Source organism: Triturus cristatus, chromosome 4_1 (assembly GCF_964204655.1).
Source record: "Triturus cristatus chromosome 4_1, aTriCri1.1, whole genome shotgun sequence".
Taxonomy (NCBI): Eukaryota; Metazoa; Chordata; class Amphibia; order Caudata; family Salamandridae; genus Triturus; species Triturus cristatus.
Window position 1 is genome coordinate 1,040,240,946 of NC_140585.1, and position 20,907 is coordinate 1,040,261,852.

The 20,907-nt window shown below is 47.9% G+C and overlaps 1 protein-coding gene across 6 annotated transcripts in view; it reads right to left on the bottom strand.

The window, feature by feature from the left end:
- PTPN12 (protein tyrosine phosphatase non-receptor type 12) overlaps positions 1 to 20,907 on the bottom strand; it is a 425,418-nt gene that overhangs the window by 195,804 nt on the left and 208,707 nt on the right. For all 6 annotated transcript variants that reach the window (XM_085654008.1, XM_085654006.1, XM_085654012.1 and 3 more), the window contains 2 exons: positions 20,786 to 20,857; positions 19,542 to 19,601 (listed from right to left, as the gene is read on the bottom strand). In XM_085654008.1, the coding sequence (XP_085510134.1) occupies positions 19,542 to 19,601; positions 20,786 to 20,857 (132 nt within the window). The remainder of the gene's footprint in view (positions 1 to 19,541; positions 19,602 to 20,785; positions 20,858 to 20,907) is intronic.

The following is a 20,907-nucleotide window of genomic DNA, read 5'->3' on the forward strand; positions in this document are numbered from 1 at the left end:
CTTGTCACCCACATATCCAACGAAGAGTTGATCATCCACCCGGAAATATTTTGTGCGGTTAAGGTAGAAGGAGACTACCCGTTTTGGGTCCAGACGGTGGAGTCTCTCCTCCTCCATGGAAGGGTGTGGAGGTGAGAAAAAGGTGGACAAAGTGATAGTTTGTACTATGTGAAATTGTGTAACCACTTTAAGAAGAAACGGGGGTCTCGTCCTAATCACCACTTTGTATGGGACGGAAGAGAGAAAAAAGAGTGTTTAGAGGCTAGATCTTGAAGCTCACCCTGCGAGCAGAGATGATGGCAACAAGAAAAGCAGTTTTCAGGGTGAGAAGCCTGAAGAGGCTCGAAAGGCGCACAAATAAGATAAGTTAAGACAAGATTAAAGTACCACTGGGGCATTATGTAAGGAAATGGAGAAAGGAGAAGAATAATGCCCTTAAAGAATCTGTTTACAATAGGGGACTTGAACAAGAAGGGCTGATCTGGTAGCCGAAGGAAGGCAGAAATTGCTGCTAGATAGCCTTTTAGAGTACCCAGAGCAGAGCCTTGCTGGGCCAAAGAAAGGATGAACAAGAGAACCTCAGAAAGAAGGGCATAGAGGGGATCCACAGCCTTTGCTGTGTACTATACCACAAACCTATTCCATCGACAAGCATATACCATTTTAGTGGAGGGGCACTTGGCTGCCAAGATGACGTTACAGACTTTGGGCGTAAGGTCAAAAGCGGTCAACTGGTGCTGCTCAATCTCCACACAAGGAGGTGGAGGCTGGACAGGTTCGGGTTGAGGACAGTCTCCTGTTGCTGCGACAGAAGATCTTGCCGAAGAAGCAGTCTGATCGGAGAATCCATGGCCATGCTCAGGAGCACGGGGTAGTAGACGCTTCATGCCCAGTCCGGAGCCACAAAAAAGACTCGGGCAGAAAGGGTACAGGCGGAAAAGCGTACAGGAGGCCGCAGTTCCACTTGCGATGAAAAGTGTCGCCGAGCGAGTACTGCCTTGGAAACTCCAACGTGCAAAACTGCTGACATTGCTTGTTCTCTTCAGTGGCGAACAGATCTAACCAAGGCTATCCCCACCGAGAATAAACCTTGCGCCACCTCAGAGTGAAGACGCCATTCGTGATCTACCAGGCACCGACAGCTGAGTTTGTCGGCCCTGGTGTTCAGAGAACCTGCATGGTGTTAAACCATTAGGATTATGCCCTGAGGTTCCAGCCATGTATAAGGCAAAGAGACTTCTGACAGAGTTCATGACCCCACCCTGCCCTGCCCTGTTTGTTGCAGTACCACATGGCGGTGTTGTCTGTGAACACCTGCACTACTTTCCCCTTGAGGTAGGGAAGGAAAGCCTTCAGTGCCAGGCGGATCGCCCAGAGCTCCAACAGGTTGATATGGGGCCCGGACTCCGCCAGAGACCAGACTCCTCTGATCTCAACTCTTCCAGATGGCCGACCCATCCCAGGAGCGATGCATCGGTCACCACTGTTAGTTTCAGTTGGGGGAAGGGAGAGGGCTATGCCTCGGACCCACTCCTGGTCCATTAATCACCACTGCAGTTTTTGTGCAGTTCCCTCCGAGATCTAGATGTAGTCGGAAAGATTCCTCTGATGCTGCACCCACTGTAACTTCAGATCCCACTGCAGCGCCCGCATATGCCACCTGGCATGATCCACCAGTAGGATGCAGGAGGCCATGGGGCCCAGCAGTCTCAGGGTCATTCTCACCGAAATCCGGAATAAAGACAAACATTGGTATCATAGCCTGAATATCCCAGATTCGCTGCTCGGAGGATAGGCCCGAAACTGCACTGTATCCATAACAGCTCAGATGAAAGGGAGTTAGGTGTGACTTTGGCACGTTTATAGTGAACCCCAGCGAGTGCAGGAGGTCTGCCATAGTCTGGAGGTGGGAGAAGACCGCCTGGGGCAAGCCCGCCTTCAAAAGCCAGTCATCGAGATATGGGAAGACTGGAACCCCGAATCTGTGCAGGTGAGCTTCGACCACTACCATCACTTACGTGAATACCCGAGAGGCAATGGTAAGGCCGAATGGGAGCATGGTGAACTGAAAATTCTCACGGCCTACCGTGAACCATAGATAGCGTCTGTGGGCTGGCAGGATGGGACTATAGAATTAGGCGTCCTGCAAGTCCAACGCCACCATCCAGTCTCCAGGGTCGAAGGCAGACAGGACCTGAGCCAACGTGAGCATTTTGAACTTCTCCTTCCGGAGGAAGGAGTTGAGGGCCCTGAGGTCTAGAATAGGACGCCGGCCTTTGTCCTTTCTGGGCACCAGAAAGTAACGCTAATAGCAACCATTACCTACTTCTGGCGCAGGGAGCCTTTCGATAGCTACCTTGGCCAAGAGAGCTGAAACTTCCTGACACTTCCATGCCACTGGAGGGAGGGGCAGTCTTGAAGGGGAGGGAGTAGCCCCTTCTGACTATTTGCAAAACCCACCTGTATGACGTAATGGATTGCCAGTGGGGGAGGTGAATGCGAATCCGGCCACCCACTGGCCGTCGATGACCCTGAAGGGTTTAGAAACTGCTGCGGGGGAGGGGGACAGGCCTGCCCGCTGGTTGCCAGACCCGCGAGGTTTCTGTGTACCAAGGCCACGCAGAGGCTGGGCAGCTTGCGTGAACCGGTGGCTAGACTGGGCCGGACGTGGCGGGGATCCCCTTTCATAGCCACGAAAGGGGCGAAGAACAGACTGGGGTGGACGGGAAGATGCAGCAAGACTCAAGGATCTGGTCATAGCCCGAGAATCCTTAAAGTGCTCCAGTGCAGAGTCTGCTTTGTCAACAAAAAAGGCGATGGCCATCGAAGGGCATGTCCAGCAAAGTTGACTGGACATCCACGAAAAGCCTGACGTCCACAACCAGGCATAGCGTCTTGGGGCTACCGACGTAGCAATCGTTCTGCCTACTGAGTCTGTGGTATCCTGTCGAAATCGAATCTTAAATTTAGCTGCGTCCCTTCCATCTGCCACCACTTGGGTGAACACGGCCTGGGCCTCCTCTGGGCACTGACGCAGCACTTGCGCGACCGTATCCCAGATAGTAAGGGAGTATCTGTCCAAGAGGCATGCAGTAGTCACAGACAGCTGGAGGAAAAGACCATGAGCTTCCCAGGATGATCCAGCTTCTTGGATTCCCTGTCTGGGGGTGTGGAAGGGAATGCGCCCTTGGAAGAAGAGGCTTGGACCACCAAGTTGTTGGAAGACGGGGGTTGGGTAAGGAAAACTGGGTCACCCGGAGCCGGGCGGGCAATCTTCCTTTCCACAGGAGCCACTGTGCTGGGCTTGGACCACGTGCCCAGAAGGAAGTCAGTGAGGACTTCGTTGAAGGGCAGAAGTGGTTCAGAGGAGGTTGCCGCAGGCTGAAGCACCTCTGTCAGGAGATTAGTCCTGACTGCCACTGAAGGGAGCTCGAGGTCCAAGGCCTCGGCTGCCCTTCGCACCCCCACAGCATAGGATGCTCCCTCCTCCGTAGCCACGGTAGGGGGAGGAAGCATGCCAAGATCTGGAGAAGTGTCCAGACCACTGGCATTACCCGGGTCCTCTCTTCAGACCGGCCTTTCAAGCTGGTCTGCTAAAGGGTGCCCCCCCCCCCCTTCCCTCCCTCCCAGTTCTTATCACCACCATCTGGTCGATGGGGAACACCAGGGAAACTGGGAAACAAGAGTACCCTGTGGTGTTGGGTGCGACGTCGGTCCAGGTCCATCTCGAGGGTGAGGATGTGGGGTGAGAATGGGTGTTGAGGATAAGGGGTGAGGATGGGGGCGGCGCCAACTGGGGCTGACGCGGCACCGGGGGTGTCATCATCGGGATCATCGCCTGGGAATGTCGAGTAAGATCGACCAGCGTCGATCCAGAACCAGATCCCTGGGGGCCCTCCGGTGCGGGGGCAAAGCCGCCGGCATCTGAGGCCCAGGACCCCGATAGGCTTCGCGGGACCGAAGGTGCGCTGGCAGAGTCAGGTTGCTCAAAAATGCGATGGAGGGCTTTGAAAAAAATGTATGAAGTTGGGCAGGGGACAGACCAGCTCTGGAAACAGGGGGAGGCGTGGAGTCATCCTGAATCAGACACCGGTGACGGAGCCTTGGAGTGACGACACTCCTTGTCCCGCGTCGCGTCAGCTGGCCGACAGGGAGAAGGCAAAGAGTGCCGGTGCTTCTTCGCCTTAGACTTGTCCGAAGACCTCGAAGACTTTGAGTGTGACGAGGTGTGGTGGCTCCGCGAGTGGTATAGAGTCCTTCCTCTCAAATAAGACCGGAAACAACACGGAGCTGACTGCCGGGCCTCCAATAGCTTTCAGCACCGCTCCCGCTAAGACTTTGGATTTATGGCCCGGCAGTCGGAGCACGACTTTGGGTCGTGGTTGCGCTCCAGACACCAAAGGCACACAAGGTGCAGCTCCGTCACAGACATCAGTTTCTGGCAGGAACTGCAAGGCTTGAACTCGAGCCGGCGTTGGGACATCCCTCGCGCACCAGGAGTCGAAGACTCAAAAAGAAGTCGACAAAACGTCGAAAAAAGTTAGTCAAAAAGTGACTAAGGGTAGCTCTCTCCGGATCTGCGCAAGGCTGGCGTGGAAAAAGAAAAAACTGACATCAGCACATAGGGGTGGCGTCTAGGTAGGCACCGTGACGTCATCGCGGTGACCACGACACCGATGAGCGATGTGGAGTCGGCCAATGCCAACTACCGACAAGCAGGGGTACTGCTAAGAAAAAATTCTTCAGATCTAGTCAGACGCCTGGGGGTAATTCTAAGGTAAGGAATCTATAACAGTCTCTTTCAGATTTTCAATGTAAGCCTATTAGCCTGCAGTGTTTGACATGTTCAGTAGATTTTAAGCCTTTTAGCACCTAAGATGTGGCAATGGAGTCTTGAAATGAGTACTTTGGAGTTGGACAGTGTACATTTTGGAAAAGTCTTACCTTGGATAGGCATCCAAAGGATCCTGATCATCCAGAACTATGGATATATGCACCCTAGGATTATTATCTTATTGAAAATTAAATCAAACTAAAACGTGGAGTTGTCCACACATGCAGCAGGAAATATTTATAACGTTTATGACCAACAATGAAGATGTAGAATATGAGTAAAACCTAATTTTCTATGTTGTCATTGTAACAGTAGAAATTCTGAGCAATTCTGAAACATAATCACGGGTTGCTTCTGATGCAGTACTACTAGAATGTTTGGCTAATGGTTATATAGGTTTGTGTTTACTGCACTTTTTGCAATTATATACTAAGGAAGCGGTATGGGTTTTTGATGCTATTTTTCCAAGGAACCATATACAAGTCCTGCACGGAATGGTTCACATCCATTGAAGTGTCCCTGAAACTTAACTAGATAGTCTCCAATGAAGGCAAACAGGGCAGAAGAGTGTTCTTAACCCTGAGATATCTGGATCCCAAGTACATGATTCTGATTTTATGACAGGAAAAGATGCCAAATAATCATGTAGGTGCTGATGGGGAAGGAGGAAGAGGAATCGGAGCTGAAAGATACTATTTAAAATGAGTGGATCATGACTGACGAGAGTGAACATGATCATAGTCAGATAAACTTTGCTTCATGGGAGAGTCAAGACATAGAAACTGCACACAGCATTTCATTGGAGCTAAAGGAGGACACAGACCTTTAGGTTTCAATGCGATTAGGCACTCTGTGTGTGTGATGCCAAATCAAAATGACTACTTACCAGTAGGAGTAGTTTTGCAGTAGGAAGAGGTTACTGGATTCACATGCTGTGCATTATTCCCCCATCTAGTGGTTGGGTCCGAAATAGTTATTCCCCCCCCCCCATGCTTGAGGTCTCGACGACCACCATTTGGTGCTAGGTCCATCCCTTGTGTGATGTTAGACAGCGACCAGGAAATTCTGTGCATGGTAGCCATCTTTGGATTCTTTTAAACCCTTTTTTCTTTAGGGTATGTCATAAAATCCAGTTGTCTTTAGATCTTTGGTTTCAGTGATCTTTTGTCCCACCTGTTAGCATTCCTCCTCTGAGGGGGTGGGTGGGTCGCATGCGATTCCAGAAAACACCTCAAGCTGCAAAACTACTTCTACTGGTAAGTAGCCATTTCGTTTTGCAGCATGAATCCTTTTCTGGATTCATATGCTGTGCATTAGATTATGTAGCGGTTTCCCCCTCTTTGTGGTGGTTGTGGTAAAATGAGAAAGACTTTACGAACAGGTGTTAAAGTATCTTTTGTCCCACTTGAGCTTCCTTGCTCGTCTGTATATCCACACAGTAATGTTTGGTGAATGTGTGTAGGGATGCCCATGTTGCTGCAGCGCATATGGTGTCTATCGGCACGTTGGCCATGAAGGCCAGGGTTGCCCCTTTTTTCCTTGTTGATTGGGCTTTAGGCTGTGTGTTTAGAGTTTTTCCTGCTGAGGCATAGCATACTTTAATTGCCTGTACAGTCCAATGTGCAAATTGTCCCCTTTGTCACGGGTGCCCCCTTGTTGGACTTTAAATGAGAGACAAACAATCGATTGCCTTTACAGAGTTGTTTTGTCTCTTGTAGATAGTAAAGCCCTTCTTACATCCATGGTATGAAGGCTTCTTTCTAGTCATATTTGCAGGTTTTGGAAGAAGACTGCTAGCTGTAAGCTTTGGTTTATGTAGAATCTGCTTACTACCTTAGGTAGGAATTGAGTGTTTGTCCTTCGGATAACTTTGTCCTTGTGGATTTGAATGTATGGTCTCTCAATCGTTAACGTGTGTAGTTCACTTAATTGTTGTAGAGATGTTATGGCTATTAAGAAGGCCGTCTACATGGTGATGTATTTGAGTTCTGCTTTGTGCATGGGCTCAAATGGTCGTCATTAGTTGTTAGGACTGTGTTTAAGCTCCACATTGGGGTTGGAGCTTTTCTTGGGGGTGCAATTCTCTTGAACCACTCAAGGAATCTTTAAATGACAGGTCCTGTGAAGAAACGTTTACATGAATTTCCCCTGATGTAGGCTACAACTGCGGCCAGGTGCACCTTGAGGCTTGAGTAGTTGATGTTACTGTCCAGCAAGTGTGCAAGGTATGTGAGCACTGTTTCCGGTGTGAAAATTGAGGTTAGGATATCGCTTTTTGTCCACCATATGGGGTACCATTTCCACTAAGCTGCGTAGCCTTGTCCTGTGGTCTCTTTTCTTGCCTCTTAGTATTTTCACTGTTCTTTGCATTAAGTTTAAATGTTCGAACTCTATGTATTCAGGCACCAGACTACTAGGCTAAGTGTCACTGGTTCTGGCTGAAAGATTTGCCCACTTTGCATTGTGAGGAGGTCCTTGTCTGCCGTGAACTTGATGACTTGTCCCCTGGACAGTTCGAGTAGGCTTGAGTACCAGGTTTGTCTTGCCCATTAAGGGGCTAGGAGAAGTAGGTTTGTTCCTGGTTGTCCTTTGTAGTAGAGGAATTGGAGGAAATGTGTATACAAATGTCCCTGACCAGTTTAGTGACAAGGCATTTCCTCTTGATAGGTGGTGTTGAAACCTGGCGGCGAATGTTTGTCATTTTCGTTCTCCATTGTTGCAAATAGGTCTTATTCTGCAGATCTACAGAGGTTGAAGATCTGTAGCGGGCTCTTTTGTTTTATCTCCTACTCGTGCTAGATGCTGTTCTGCCTACTGAGTTGATCCGCATTGGTGTTGTCCTTTCCTGGCAAGTGAATTGTCTGTAGGCTGATTTTTCTTGAAGTGGGTAATTTTCATATTTTGCGAGCTAGTTTGCTTAAGGTGAATGATTTGGTTCCTCCCTGTTTGTTGAGGTAAAACACTGTCATGGTATTGTCCGTTTGGATTACAATAGTGTCTTCCTTCCTATGTGGGCTTAGTATGCCTTCAGTGCGAGGAACACCACCTTCATCTATAGGAAGTTGATGTGTTTTATAGAGTCTGCATTGTTTTATTGACCCCGTACCCACATGTTTCCTGAATGTGCTCCCTAACCCTGGTGGGACGCATCTGTCATGATGGTCACTGAGTTAGTTAGTGTTCTGAAAGCTCTGCCTAGTGATATGTTATTGGATGCACATCATTAAATCTCTGTCTGAACCTTTTACTGTTACAATCATTAGATCTTCCCAACTCCCTGTTTGTGACCAACTGCTGCATAGTCACTCCTGCAGAGGGCACATGTGGAGTGATTAGGGGAATGCATGATGCTATCATTCCCACAAGTTTCATGACAGTCCTCTCTGTCAGAGACTGACCCTTCTAGTAAAGGCAAGTTTTTGTTAGCTTGTATTCTCCTTTAGGCCCGGTATTCCCAATCAACCTTGGAGTTTAATCTTGCTCCCAAGGTGTTCTTTTCTTGTTCTGGCTTTGATGATTTCTTTGTGATTTATTGAAACCCCCAATTTTTGCAGTGTTGTGATCACCTGATGGACTTTTGTGTAACATCTTTACTTTGAATTCACCTTTACCAGCCAGTGGTCTAGGTAGGAATAGATGTGGATTCCTTTCTTTCTTAGGGATACAGCAACTGCTGCTAGGCACTTTGTGAAGACTTTTGGTGCTGATTTTATCCCGAAAGGCAGGATTTTGAATCAGTAGTGAGTTCTCATGGAAGAACCTGAGGTATTTCTTGTGAGCTTGGTTCATGAGGATGTGAAGATAGGCCTCCTTTGGATCTATTGTTGCCATGCAACCCATTTTTGTATCCGTGGGATTACTTCCTGTAGTGTTGAAATGCTGAGTGCAAATGAATTTGTTTATGAATCTGAGGTCTAGGATGGGTCTTAGTATGAGATCTTGCTTTGGTACCAAGAAGTAAGATGAATAGTTTTCTTTGAAGTGTTCCCTTTTTAGTAACTTCTCTATTGCTTGTTTTTGTAGGAGTTCTTTTATTTCTTGTCTTAATTGTAAGAGTTCTGTTCCTTGGAACCTCTTCTTTTCTGGTAGGTTTGTTGGTTTGTTTGTTAGTTCTATACAATAGCTGTGGCGTTCCATATTTAAAATTAAACTGTCTGTGGGATGTCCTTCCATTGAAGCAAGTGGTATACTATTCTGAGTCCTACTGGTGTTGTGTGGGTGCTCTTTTGTTGTGGGCAAGTAACTAGGAGTTTGCTCCTCCCCCTTTCTAGGGTTGTACCCTGGCTCTGCTCCGAAAAGGCTGCCTTGGCTGCTGTTGCAAGCTTGGTATACGGACTGCTGGTTTGATTGCTGTCCGCCGCCTTGAGTTTGTTGTTGTTGGCCTGTTGAGAAGACTCACCCTCCTGTGGGCCTTTTGAGGTTAAAACCTCCTCCTTTGAGGTGCCCCTCTGTTGTAGGGCTCCCATAGCCTTGGCTACCTCCATTGTCCTTTTTTTGTTGAAATGATTAATCTACTTCACTTCCAAACAGGGCGTTTCTTGTGAAGGGTCTGTTAATTACAGAGGTTTGGACCTCTTGCTTAAAGCCCGATATTCGGAGCCAGGTGTGCCTTCTCAAAGTTGTGCCTGTGCACATTTGTCTGCTAGTTGTATCGGCTGCCTCTAGGCCTCTAGGGTTGATTTCAGGTAGGTGTCTGCTATTTTCTTTCCCTCCTGTATGACGGATTTTGCCATCTTTTTATCCTCTTCTGGGAGCTTGTTCATCAGTTCTTCGATGTCATCTTATTGTTGATGGCAATACGGATTCCTTGATTATTTAGGGGATTTTGTCCAACACATCGGAGTGTCTCCCTTTGCTTCCAAACCCAACGGCAGAAAGAAAGAATATGAAGATGGCTATTACGCACAAGAACTTCCGGGGTGGCGTCTGACAAGGGATGGACCTAGCACCAAATGGTGGGCGACGACACCCCAAGAAAGGAAAAAAACAGACTCCAGACCCAACCACTTGATGGAAGCAAAATGCACAGCATGTGAATCCAGATGAGGATTCAAGCTGCAAAACTCTTGTTACAGTACACACAAACCGAAGAATCAACAATGAGTAGTGTACATACGCAAAGTGAAATAAAACAAATTCAACTTTATCATTTATTTTTTTAATTACATTTTTCATAGCAAATAAACAAACATCACAAACAATAAGAACAAAGCATAGACACAGTCCGAACATTAACAGCCTCCTGCAGCAAATCCTATACATACACGCAAAGCATATGTCAGAGTATGTCAAGCAATAATAGGTAATGAGGATGGAGAATGAAAATAAAAGATTGGTCCCACCAACTAGACAAGCCGTAGCACCCTATCCTGTGTAGCGCCGTGTTATGGAGAAAGAGGAGGTGGAGGGGGGAGGGGGGGGGAGGGGCCACGAAGCCAACAGACCGCTACACATCTCTTCGCAAGTAGCAGCGCCATATCAACAAGGCGTCTATGTGTCTTGGGGAGTGGTTGTGAATAGCCGAGGAGAGCGAGGAGCGGGTCAGGAGATAGAGACCTGTCCGTAACACGATTGATTTCCAAGAATATATCACCCCAGAAGCGGGCGACCCCCGGGCAGGTCCAGGCCACATGCAGAAAATCCGCTGTAGGCTTTCCGTATCTATCACACTGGGGGCTGTCACGTAGACCAAAGCGGCGTAATCGCTCCGGGGTGTGGTAACCCGGTTGAGGAATTTAAAGTGGACCAATCTATGGCGCCCATTAAGTGAGATTCGTTTGGTGCTCAGCCAGCAGTATCGCCACTTATCATCGGTCAGATCTATCTGTAGGTCTCGTTGCCATGCCAGCCGAGGCTTCGCGTATGCACTGTCTCTAGCTGTTAACGTGGAGTGATAAATTCTAGAGACCAATTTAGCCGATGACTGAGCTTTATTAATGGCAGTCAATATCGGGATCTCTGGAGGTTCCGCCATGTCCTCTCCTAATATTTCCCTAAGGGCGTGTCTAACTCTATGAAATGGCTGCAGTGCCAGGAGAACACCTCTGTCCCTGCATGGGGCCAGCCAGCTGCACCAGTCCAAGCGGGCCAATGGAGCATACAGAATATTACCGGCATGAGCGGCCAGTATATAGTGCCAATCGTGCACAACCAAATTGAGAGTCCATTATGCCCGTACGCCTGTTTCGAGGCGAAAACAGCAAGGCGGGCAGAGGCCTGGGATCAGCGACGATAGTCTCAATCAGCAAGTGGGGTATATCCGAGGGTCCGTGTATCCAATAATGCGCGTGTGAGGATTGGGCGGCTCTATAGTACAATTCCAAATCAGGGGCACCAAGGCCTCCCATCGCATATGGTAGCGTCAGTATCCTCCAGGCAACACGTGGTTGCTTGCCCCTCCACGCCAGGCGCACCAAAAGAGAGTGAAGGCGACTGAAAAACACCCTGGACAGAACCATGGGAATGTTCATAAATAGGAAGAGAAAACGCGGTAGGACTATCATTTTCATGAGTGCAACTCTGCCCATCAGAGAGCGCGAAAGGGCAATCCATCTGTCCACATCATCCTCCAGTTTGGAGATAGCAACGCCATAATTTTCCCGCAGAACAACCTCCGAGTCAGCATGAAGCCGGATACCCAGGTATCGTACCGCCTCTGTGGCCCATAAAAGGGGGTATTCCGGCTCAAAGCGAACCGTGGCTGGAGTAAGAGGAAACATGATGGACTTGTTCCAATTGACGCCTATGCCTGAAAGAGAACCAAATAGGACCACCTCCCTTAATACAGGAGAAAGGTGGGTCTCAGGCTCCCTAACAGAGTAGCGTTTCATCCGTATACGTTGATACTATTAGTCGATAGTTTGGGAAACGAATGCCCCTGTGGCCGTGGTACTCACGGAGTGCACAACCCAGGGGTTCCGCCGTCAGGGCATACAATATTGGTGAGAGAGGGCACCCTTGCCTTGTGCCTCTAAAAACATGTATGGTATCAGTGACTAAGGACCCAATCCGAATGCGCGCCGTGGGGGAGGAGTAGAGTGCCGCAAGTAATTGCAGGAAAACCGGCCCCACTCCCATACGGCTCAGGACATGCCGCATGAAAGGCCACTCAGAGTCAACGGCCTTCTCCATGTCCAAGAACACCGCGACCGCCAGGACCTCCGAGCGGGTATGTTGTAAAGCAGCGAAGACAGTTCGCAGGTTATAGGTTAAGTTACGACTGAGAACAAAGCCAGCCTGCTCAGGTGCCACCAGGGTGGTGACCAGTGGGCTAAGGCGATTGGCCAGTACCTTCGCGAAGATCTTAGCGTCCACGTTCATGAGGGACAACGGACGATATGAAGCGCACTCCTCTGGTCGCTTCCCTGGTTTGAGTATGGCCACCAGTATCGCCTCTCGCATAGTTGGAGGCATACTGCCTGAGGCGCATATATCCTCAAACAGTGTGAGTAAGTGGGGAAGTAGGAGATCCTGGAATGTCTTATAGAAGGCCACTGTGAGACCGTCACTTACCGGAGCACTACCGGCCCTCATCCCCGAGAGGGCTAGCAGCACCTCTTCATGTTCAATTGGCCGCATCAGGAACTCGCGGTGCCAGTCAGACAGCCAGGGGAGTTTAATATGTGACAGGTAATCCTCTATAAGTTCATCAGAGCAGTGGCCGCGGGAAGAGTAGAGATCAGCATAGTATTTACGAAATTGCTCCGCTACCTGATCTTCCGTAAGCGGGGGGTCACCTTGCTGTAACCGAATATCAGGAATCCTGGTTCTGGCTCTCCGCTGCTGCAGAATCTGTGCCAGAACCCTACCAGGCCTCTCCCCTTCGCCATAGCTACGGGCAGTGGCATATTTCCCGAGATGTTTTATCTCTGCATCAGCTTCCTTATGGTAGTCTCGTAGAGTTTGCGCCAGGTCACGGTCAAGTTCCTCACTGTGTACCTTTCCACAAGAGGATTCAAGGTCCTTCAGTTTCCGCTCTAAAGCAGTCCGTCTAGTGCGTATCTACTTTAGAACCCCTGCATGCTTGGATATGGTCACCCCCCTAATATATGCCTTAAAGGCAAACCCAAACAGTCAGAAAGGAGTCAACTGATCCTATGTTAGTCTTAAAAAAGGCCTCAATGGACGTAGCGAGCTCCTCCTTAAAAACCAAATCAAGAAGGGAGAATGGGGGAAAGCGCCATGCAAATGGTGGGATGCGTTTCGTTGGGGAGGCCAATGTGAGAAGCAATGGAGAATGATCAGAGAAGGTGCGGGGGAAAATCGTGCACGCCCAAATCTGGCAAGTCAATTGTTGTGAAGCAAACCAGTAGTCTATTCTCGTATGTATGTTGTGGGGTGCAGAATAGTGCGTGTATCCACCCTGCTGAGTGTGTCTACGGCGCCATACATCATGCACGTCCAACTTCTTCAGGGTCGTCTCTACCAGTCTGGCGGAGGCCGATGGACGTCTATCCGGGCCATCAGACCTATCCAGAGCAGGGTGTATGACAAAATTAAAATCCCCACTCCACAAGATATTGTCCAAAGAATATGGTTGGGACATTTCCGCCAAGTGAGCGTAAAAGTCAGGGTGGTCATAGTTAGGACCATATACATTGAAAATTAAAAGTTCGAGCCCCCTACCACAGCACTTAGACAAAACAAATCTACCCTCTCTGTCCGTATCCAGGGGTGTCAATGAGATCGCAGCCCTCTGATTCACCCACGTCATGACCCCCCTGGCGTGTGATGTGAAACCCGCAGCATGTATATTACCCATCAGCCCTTTGGTACGCAGTATGGGGCTATCTGGGCGAAGGTGGGTCTCCTGCAGGAGGGCCACATCCACATTGTGCCTATTCAAGTAGCTTAATATTTTGTGAAAATCATTAAGGCCGCGGACGTTCCAGGTCAGCAAAACCAGCGAGTGTAGGGTGCTATTGCAATGAAACTTAGGTGTGTCAATTATATACGGTGAGACAAGACGAAGAGATTACAATCCAGACCGTGTCGTGCCATAACAACAAACCAAATAAAACAGCAACGAAGGTAGAACCATGAACAGTCCCATCTCCAACCCGCACCCCCAATTGCACCCAATCACACATACAGCATCCAGAAGTAAGCATCAGCCCGCCAAGGGCAGTAAAGCCCATGTCAACATCCCACAATAACAAGCCTCGCAACAGAGCAAGAGTCAGACCCTTCCCGCCCCCCCTCCCACGCCTGTCCAACCCCAACTAGGCTGCGGAACCAACCCACCCACCCAATGAAAAGAAACCCCACCCAAATCCAAACATCAAGAAACATCCCAGGTGTACTACACGCGGGGGGGGATGCAGCCCGCTCAAAAGCAAGAAAGTGTGTGGTCAATTAGAGCGCTGCTTCACACCCCGCCAGAAAGAAAACTTGCAGCTGTGATTAAATGCAGGATAGCGTATTACCCCCGTGGTCTAAAGGGAGGCGAAAGAAGCAAGTCGTATACCCAATACGAATCAGCAACGAACACATAGCAATAAACAAAGGAGAACAGTCATGACCCCCAATAATAAGACATTGGTGGACTGAAGATGACAACAGTTCCTGACACCAGGCGCAGGTCAACCCTGCTCATCCAAGGGTCCCCCGGTCGCTTCATACAAGAGCTGTCGATCCAGCGGTACTCGCCTCTCCCTCGTCCAATCTTTCAAAGCTTTTTGCAGGACCTTCGGATCAGTAAATACATGAGTGGCCCTGCCGATTCACCCTTAACTTAGCAGGATATAGCATGGCATAATCCGCACCCAGCTCCCGAAGCTGTCTCTTCATGGGAGCGAACAAGCGCCTCGCCTCCTGAACTTTAGCAGTAAAGTCTGAGTGAAATCGTCGACCCCTCGAATTGAAGCGGTTGTTTCTCACGGGCAAGTTTAAGAGCGGCATCACGGTCCCTGTAGTTTAGGAGTTTAGCTAGGATTGGCCTGGGAGAGGCACCCGGCGCTGGCCTGGGGCCAAGAGAGCGATGCGCCCTCTCAACCACGAACATGTTAGAAAAGGAGGAATCACCCAATAGTGTTTTCAAAAGCTTTTCTACGAAGAGTTCCATGCTCCCTGTGGGTGTCGACTCCCGTGATGCGGAGATTGCAGCGCCGAGAGCGGGCCTCCAAGTCCTCAGTCTTGTCCTGGAGGAGCTGCACCACCCTGCCCAGCTGTTTGTGTTCCGCATCAAGTGCGGTCTGCGCCTCCTCAGTCTCCGTCAGTCTGCGTTCCGAGCTGTCCAGGCGCTCTGCATGTTTATCCAATCTTTCAGCCATGCGGTCCATTCTGTAAGTCAACGAGTCAATTTTGGCACCTAAAGAGGTTATCCCACCTTGGAGATTCTGTTCCATGGAGAGCAAGAGGCCGCGAATATCCTGGTGTTGTTCGTCCGGGTTCTGGACTCGGTCTGTGACATCACGCTCCGTCACGGATCCGCCAGGCTTGGGTCGCCTAGGGTCAAACGACAATTTGGATTGCGATTTATCCGTGCGACCCATCGCATCTTCGTGTAGGGCCCGGCGCCCTAAGGGGTACCTCGTCCTCCTCCAGAAGGATTCCCCCCCCCCCCTTCCTATCCGTCTGGGTGGGTCGTCCCTAAGCAATCCGCTGGTAGTAGCTGGCAGGGAGGCGATCAAGGGCCTCAAATAGCAGTTATCTCCCCCTGTCCTTCCTTTGACTCTATAGAGAGTGGCTAAGGCGCCGTAGGGCGTCCACCGTCGTCCCCCCCCCCCCCCCCCCCCGCCAGGCAGTAGTGCGAACGTGATGTATGGTGGCGCTAGCCAGTCCCCGTGTGGTCAGTTCGTCGCGGGCCACAGGAATCAGTGTGGGCTAACGGGGTAATGTGTGGTTTAACCCCCCTCCCCCTCCCGCTCCTCCAGGAGCGCACCAAGCAGGTCACGAAGACGCTCAAGAGGGCGAGGGGTTCAGATCGGAGAGTCGGTCTCGGCAGGGGGACCGCAAAAACCAGCAATTCAAGGGGGGGTGGGGGGGGCGCCTCTTGTGTCGGTTCGCTGCGGAGGGAAGCAGCAGAGCTCCCCGGCGGACCTCGTTGTCAGCAGAGGTGCACTCACCAGCGTCGCATCAGGCGTCTGGAAGTCAGTCGTAGTAGCGCGGCCTCCGCGCACCTCCAGGCACCGGCTCTAGAGTTGAAGCAGGACCATCCCGCCGGTCCCTCCAGGCGTCCGGTCCCGCCCCCCACAGCCGTCAGGGACGCCGCAGACCAGCAATCGCAGGCACGGGTAACAAGGTCTCCGAGACACCAGGCTGGTCCCACCGCTGCAGGACCTCCGCAGCGGGACTTCAGTGCGGGCCGCTCGTCGCCTCCCCGGCCGGGGAGGGGAAGGATGATCGCCGCACGGCCGCCTCCACGCAGTGCCAGCGTCCAGGGCCCAGTCGGCCGGTATCAGTGACGAGCTGTATCGTCACTCAGGGTGCAGGTAGGCAAGTCGCTCTTCTTGGCATCAGCACCGCGACACCCCAGGGGGCCCTGAGTCACCGTTTCGCGGTGCTAGTGATACACAGCTGCAGGATATTGGGCGGATAATGTGGCGGGCTATCGGAGCGCTCGGCTCAAGCGGCCATCTTGGTCGCGAGCTAGCTCTGCCCCCCCAACTTTATCATTTATTACTTGGTGCACAGCTTCCTTTCAAAAACAGGTTCTAATATACAGTCAGATTTTGAGAGAGCCACAATTTGTTGCGCCACTGGAGAGTCCAGATTGTGTACGCTACTGTGTAGGCCTACAAACTTTGAATATTTTCTCACACAACTGGAAAATGGCCTAAGCATGTTTAATATCAGTTCTCCCTTAGACCTGTATCCACAGATCTTGAACTAAATGCTTTTCACGGGAACTGGAGCTACCTTGCTTGAGCTATCCACTAACTAATTAGATGTGCACATTGCCTTCAAACAGATGTTTACAGCCCCAATGCTAGTAAACTGTCATTCAATACTGACAACTGGATTCATGTGCTCCACTTGGAATTCTGGTCACCTAAAGGAGCACTGTCCAGAATTCCACCTACTGCTTTACATAAGAGTCACAAAGATTACACACTGTACTTTTAAACTGGTACTGTGCGCCTGGCTCATATCTGGACAAACTTATAAACAGCAGTAGTTGATTCTACTCTATCCAAACTGGGTATGGGTGTTTTTACTCCTCCCTGAACAGTGCTAAAACCCTACCTGAAAAGGTAAAAATCGTGTGTCTTTTTGTGATGGCAAATGATTAACTGCTCTGCAAGAAAAAAAGCATTTGGTTCTATCATAAATTATATGTCACTTTAAGCTTCTAGGTTATTTAGTTTTTTTTTTTAATGCACAACAACAGTACCACAAACAGTGTAAGCTGCTTATGTCTGCCCACCAGGGCAGTTTCAGTGCTCCTAAAACAATACATTTTCTCACAGAGCAAATGCCCACCATAAAGAAGAGACTCAGATCTATCTTCATTTTAGTCATTAAGTCTATCGTGACCCCTTCAGCCTAATCTCTGCTTAACTGCATGCCATCTAATGTCTCCCATCATTGCCTTGAATACAAACTTGGCGATTAACACTAAAATGTAGAATTGGTACATGGCTTATATTCCTCACCTTAAAGCTCTCATTCGCCCAACCCCTTCTCTATAATCCCTTATGTACATGTAACTTGTAAATGTGCAGGGTATTACTAATGCAGAACGGCAACATGTCTCACACTCCACTTATTACTGACTGAGCATTAACTTTATTTTTACAATGTGCAAATCAAATGCTTTTCTATGTACAGGATTTGTGAGCAAGGCTAACCTATTCAAATAAACTTAAATCAACAGCATAAGACTGACATAGTACTAGTCCAAAGCTAAATACTGCATCAACATTAAGGAGAACTAGAATCCACGAGGCAGAAGGCCATAAACCAGGGGTATTGAGAGCAACTCAAGTTCAAATAAACACATTGAGAGCTACTAATATTGTTAATGTTGTATAATTTCAATTGTTTTACATGTATAATAATTTAACCAAGCAAAAGCTTTCTAATTTAATAAAGCTTGGCTTCACACAGGTGAGCTACTAGGAGGTAGCTTCAGAGCTACAGTAGCTCACAAGCTACTGGTCGGAGACCCCTGCCATAGCCGTTCAACAAAGCTGGATGCCATGAAGCCCAGAAGAAAGGGAGTCAAAGCATATAGAAGGAGGTTGACGAGCCCCGCAGCAGAACAAGAAGGAGACTGGCCTCACACTGGAGGGCCGGAGGCACAGGAGAAAACACACACGTCACAGAGTCCACCAGCAGAGCAGGAGGCCACACAGCCTCCCAGCATTGCAGGTCACAGACCCACCCAATAGAGCAGAGGCCACTGAGCCTGACAAGCACATTGGGAGCCCCAACAGAAAGGAAGGCCATGGGCCCGAAGGAACAGTATGAAGTACATATAATTCATTCAGATACTCCTGAGAAACAACGAGGGTTAAGGACATTATTATAAAGGAGAGACAATGCTAAAGTTTATTTTAAAAAACACAGACTTGTCTATGACAAAACAAGATTAACAGCTTGAAAGACTGAAAACCTAAAACTTTAAACAGCCCCTTGATTGAATAATTATTTTTTTATAAAGTCAAATTAATAAGTCGAGTCAAATAGCTCCCTAACATGAACCAATCAGGTAATAGTCTTCGCAACTCTCACATTACAATCCATGCCATTTGCAAAGAGTTTAATTATTTGCCAACAGGCTCTGACTAAGCAAGTCCCAAATAAACTCATGAGAATGCATGCACACTTCTATGGAGCTCCATGCATGCTCACAAAGCAATATGCAGTGCACCCTTCAATTGTTTTAACTGCCCCCCAATGACAATGAGTCAATTACAGTCTACAAATCGGAGGTGAAAGCCGATTTTGCTAGGATTCTGGCAGTGTAAAAAAAGTCATTATTTTTTTAACATCATCATGTATTACGCCTAAGACAGCCAAAAGATTAACAGCCACAGGGTCCCACACATCTGCTCTGTCATGGAAGCAACTGTTTACTCAAATACTGAAAGGGTTTCACCAGGAGTGTGTGCAAGTATCTATAGAACTGCAAGCATGAATTAAAAAGAGTAGCCCACACTGAGGGTTACAGTTGGGCTCAGTTGCAGAGGGGACGTTTAAAGGCTGTACACCCTGGGTCAAGTTCAGTGCTATCAGTTCTGATACAAATTTGGGGTTTTCAGATGACAACATAAATGTAGATCCTCTGATCTAACCATAAGGGTAACGCACTTGACGACTCAAGTTGGAGTGCTAACTAGTCTAAAAGTGATGAAAGTTAGACCGTGCTGAAAATGGCCAAGTCTTACTGTCTGGAAATTAATAAAAAATTGTTAGTTCCAGCAGTGGAAAGTTGTTCCAGATTCCTTTTTAACAGATGGGGAGATACTAACAGAGTAGGTAGTTCAAGCATTATTTTAATGATAATTAAAATAGAAGACTCTCATCTGAAAGTGTTCATTTTTTTTAAATGCACAATATTTAAATCCCCAAATATGGATAGGTGTGAGTGAATAGGTGGATTTACGAGTCTTATTGCGTTTCATTGTACACTTTGACCTAGTTGCACAGGCAAAGCAAAAATGCAATAGAATCTGTACCATAGGGTTAACACCAGTGTACTTGCTTAGACATCAAGCCAGCGCTGTCCTAGCCATAAAAGGGATGCATGATCAACACTTACATTCTGAAATTCAACACGTAATGTTCGAATGAAATAGTCTGGTCTAGCATCTTCAGTCTCCTACATGGAAAATAATAGTAAAAACAAATTACATTTACATCTGAAAAATAATTACAAAGAAAGCAGCTGTCATCACTTAACATACCGTGAAGCTACCTTTATTTATATTTGTTTGCTGTGGAGGGCTCTGTGATTAATCAAAAACTGCACATTCATCTATCAATGTTTTTGTACTAAGATGGATGTAGAAAGAGGCTGCACTACGAATTTGCTGTTGTGTTTAAAAGTAAAAGGCAATACAACCAAAAGAAATACACATAGAAATATAGGTCTCTTAACTAGGTTGATATGGTACAAATATGTCAAAGCAGAAAGTAGCTGAAAATAAATACTTTTGATCAGGATGCATCTTTAGATAAGGTGGCCAGTATTGTGAGAGATGGGGCACAACTGAATAGGTTATCTTTGGGGGCAAAATATCACAGGGACATCTATCCAAAGTCTGCTATTACACTTTTCTTCAATTTGACTTTATTAACCTCAAACATAACTTTTTTAATGGCCCTATGAGTTTCTCAAGCTTAGAATATGGTGAGCGCTTATTTTCCATATAGATCCTTAATTCTGCTTTCAGTTCTGCAAGAAAATGCTCATGAGGATGTCAGCTTGCTTTTTCAATAGCCTGGTCAGTCACGTAAGAACACAAAATGATGGTACATTGATAGGTCACATCCTCAAAAACAAAACCTACTAACTCAATATAGGATTAACCCTGAGCAGTCATTTCGTCAAAAATATAAGAGCAGAATGCCATGGACATCTTCATCGTGTCCCAACTTCAATACTAGTTTATTAAGCATGCAAGCAAAATCTAAGGACATTCTGAAATGCTTTCAGTATAATAATGGCAGCAAGAAATGGGTCTCATTTACCAAGCTACATTTGGCTATCTATTCAATATATGATTCGTCTGGAGTGGCAGCCAAGTTTGACATTTCGAGGGGTGAGAACAAAGTGTCGGCTTGGATCCAAGATTTACAACGCAATTTAAGCCACTGAAAAAATAAGAGCTACATGAAAACCTTTTTTCCGGCTACTTAACGATATGTGAGCACAAATGAAGACTGGACTAGAAACACAGGAACAGATCATGTCTGAGTAGTAATGTATAATTTTAGTAGCTAAATTTCAGCTTCTCACGCCATCCAGTCACAAGAAAAATAAGTGATAGCTTTAATACTTACACAGGAGATCTTAAATGGTCCAAAAGTTAAAGGTTCATCTTTGTATGGCGGACAGTAGCGCTCACATTTTTTCTAGAAGCACAAAAACATTAGAGTTAGAATTGTATTTATAAAAAAAAAAA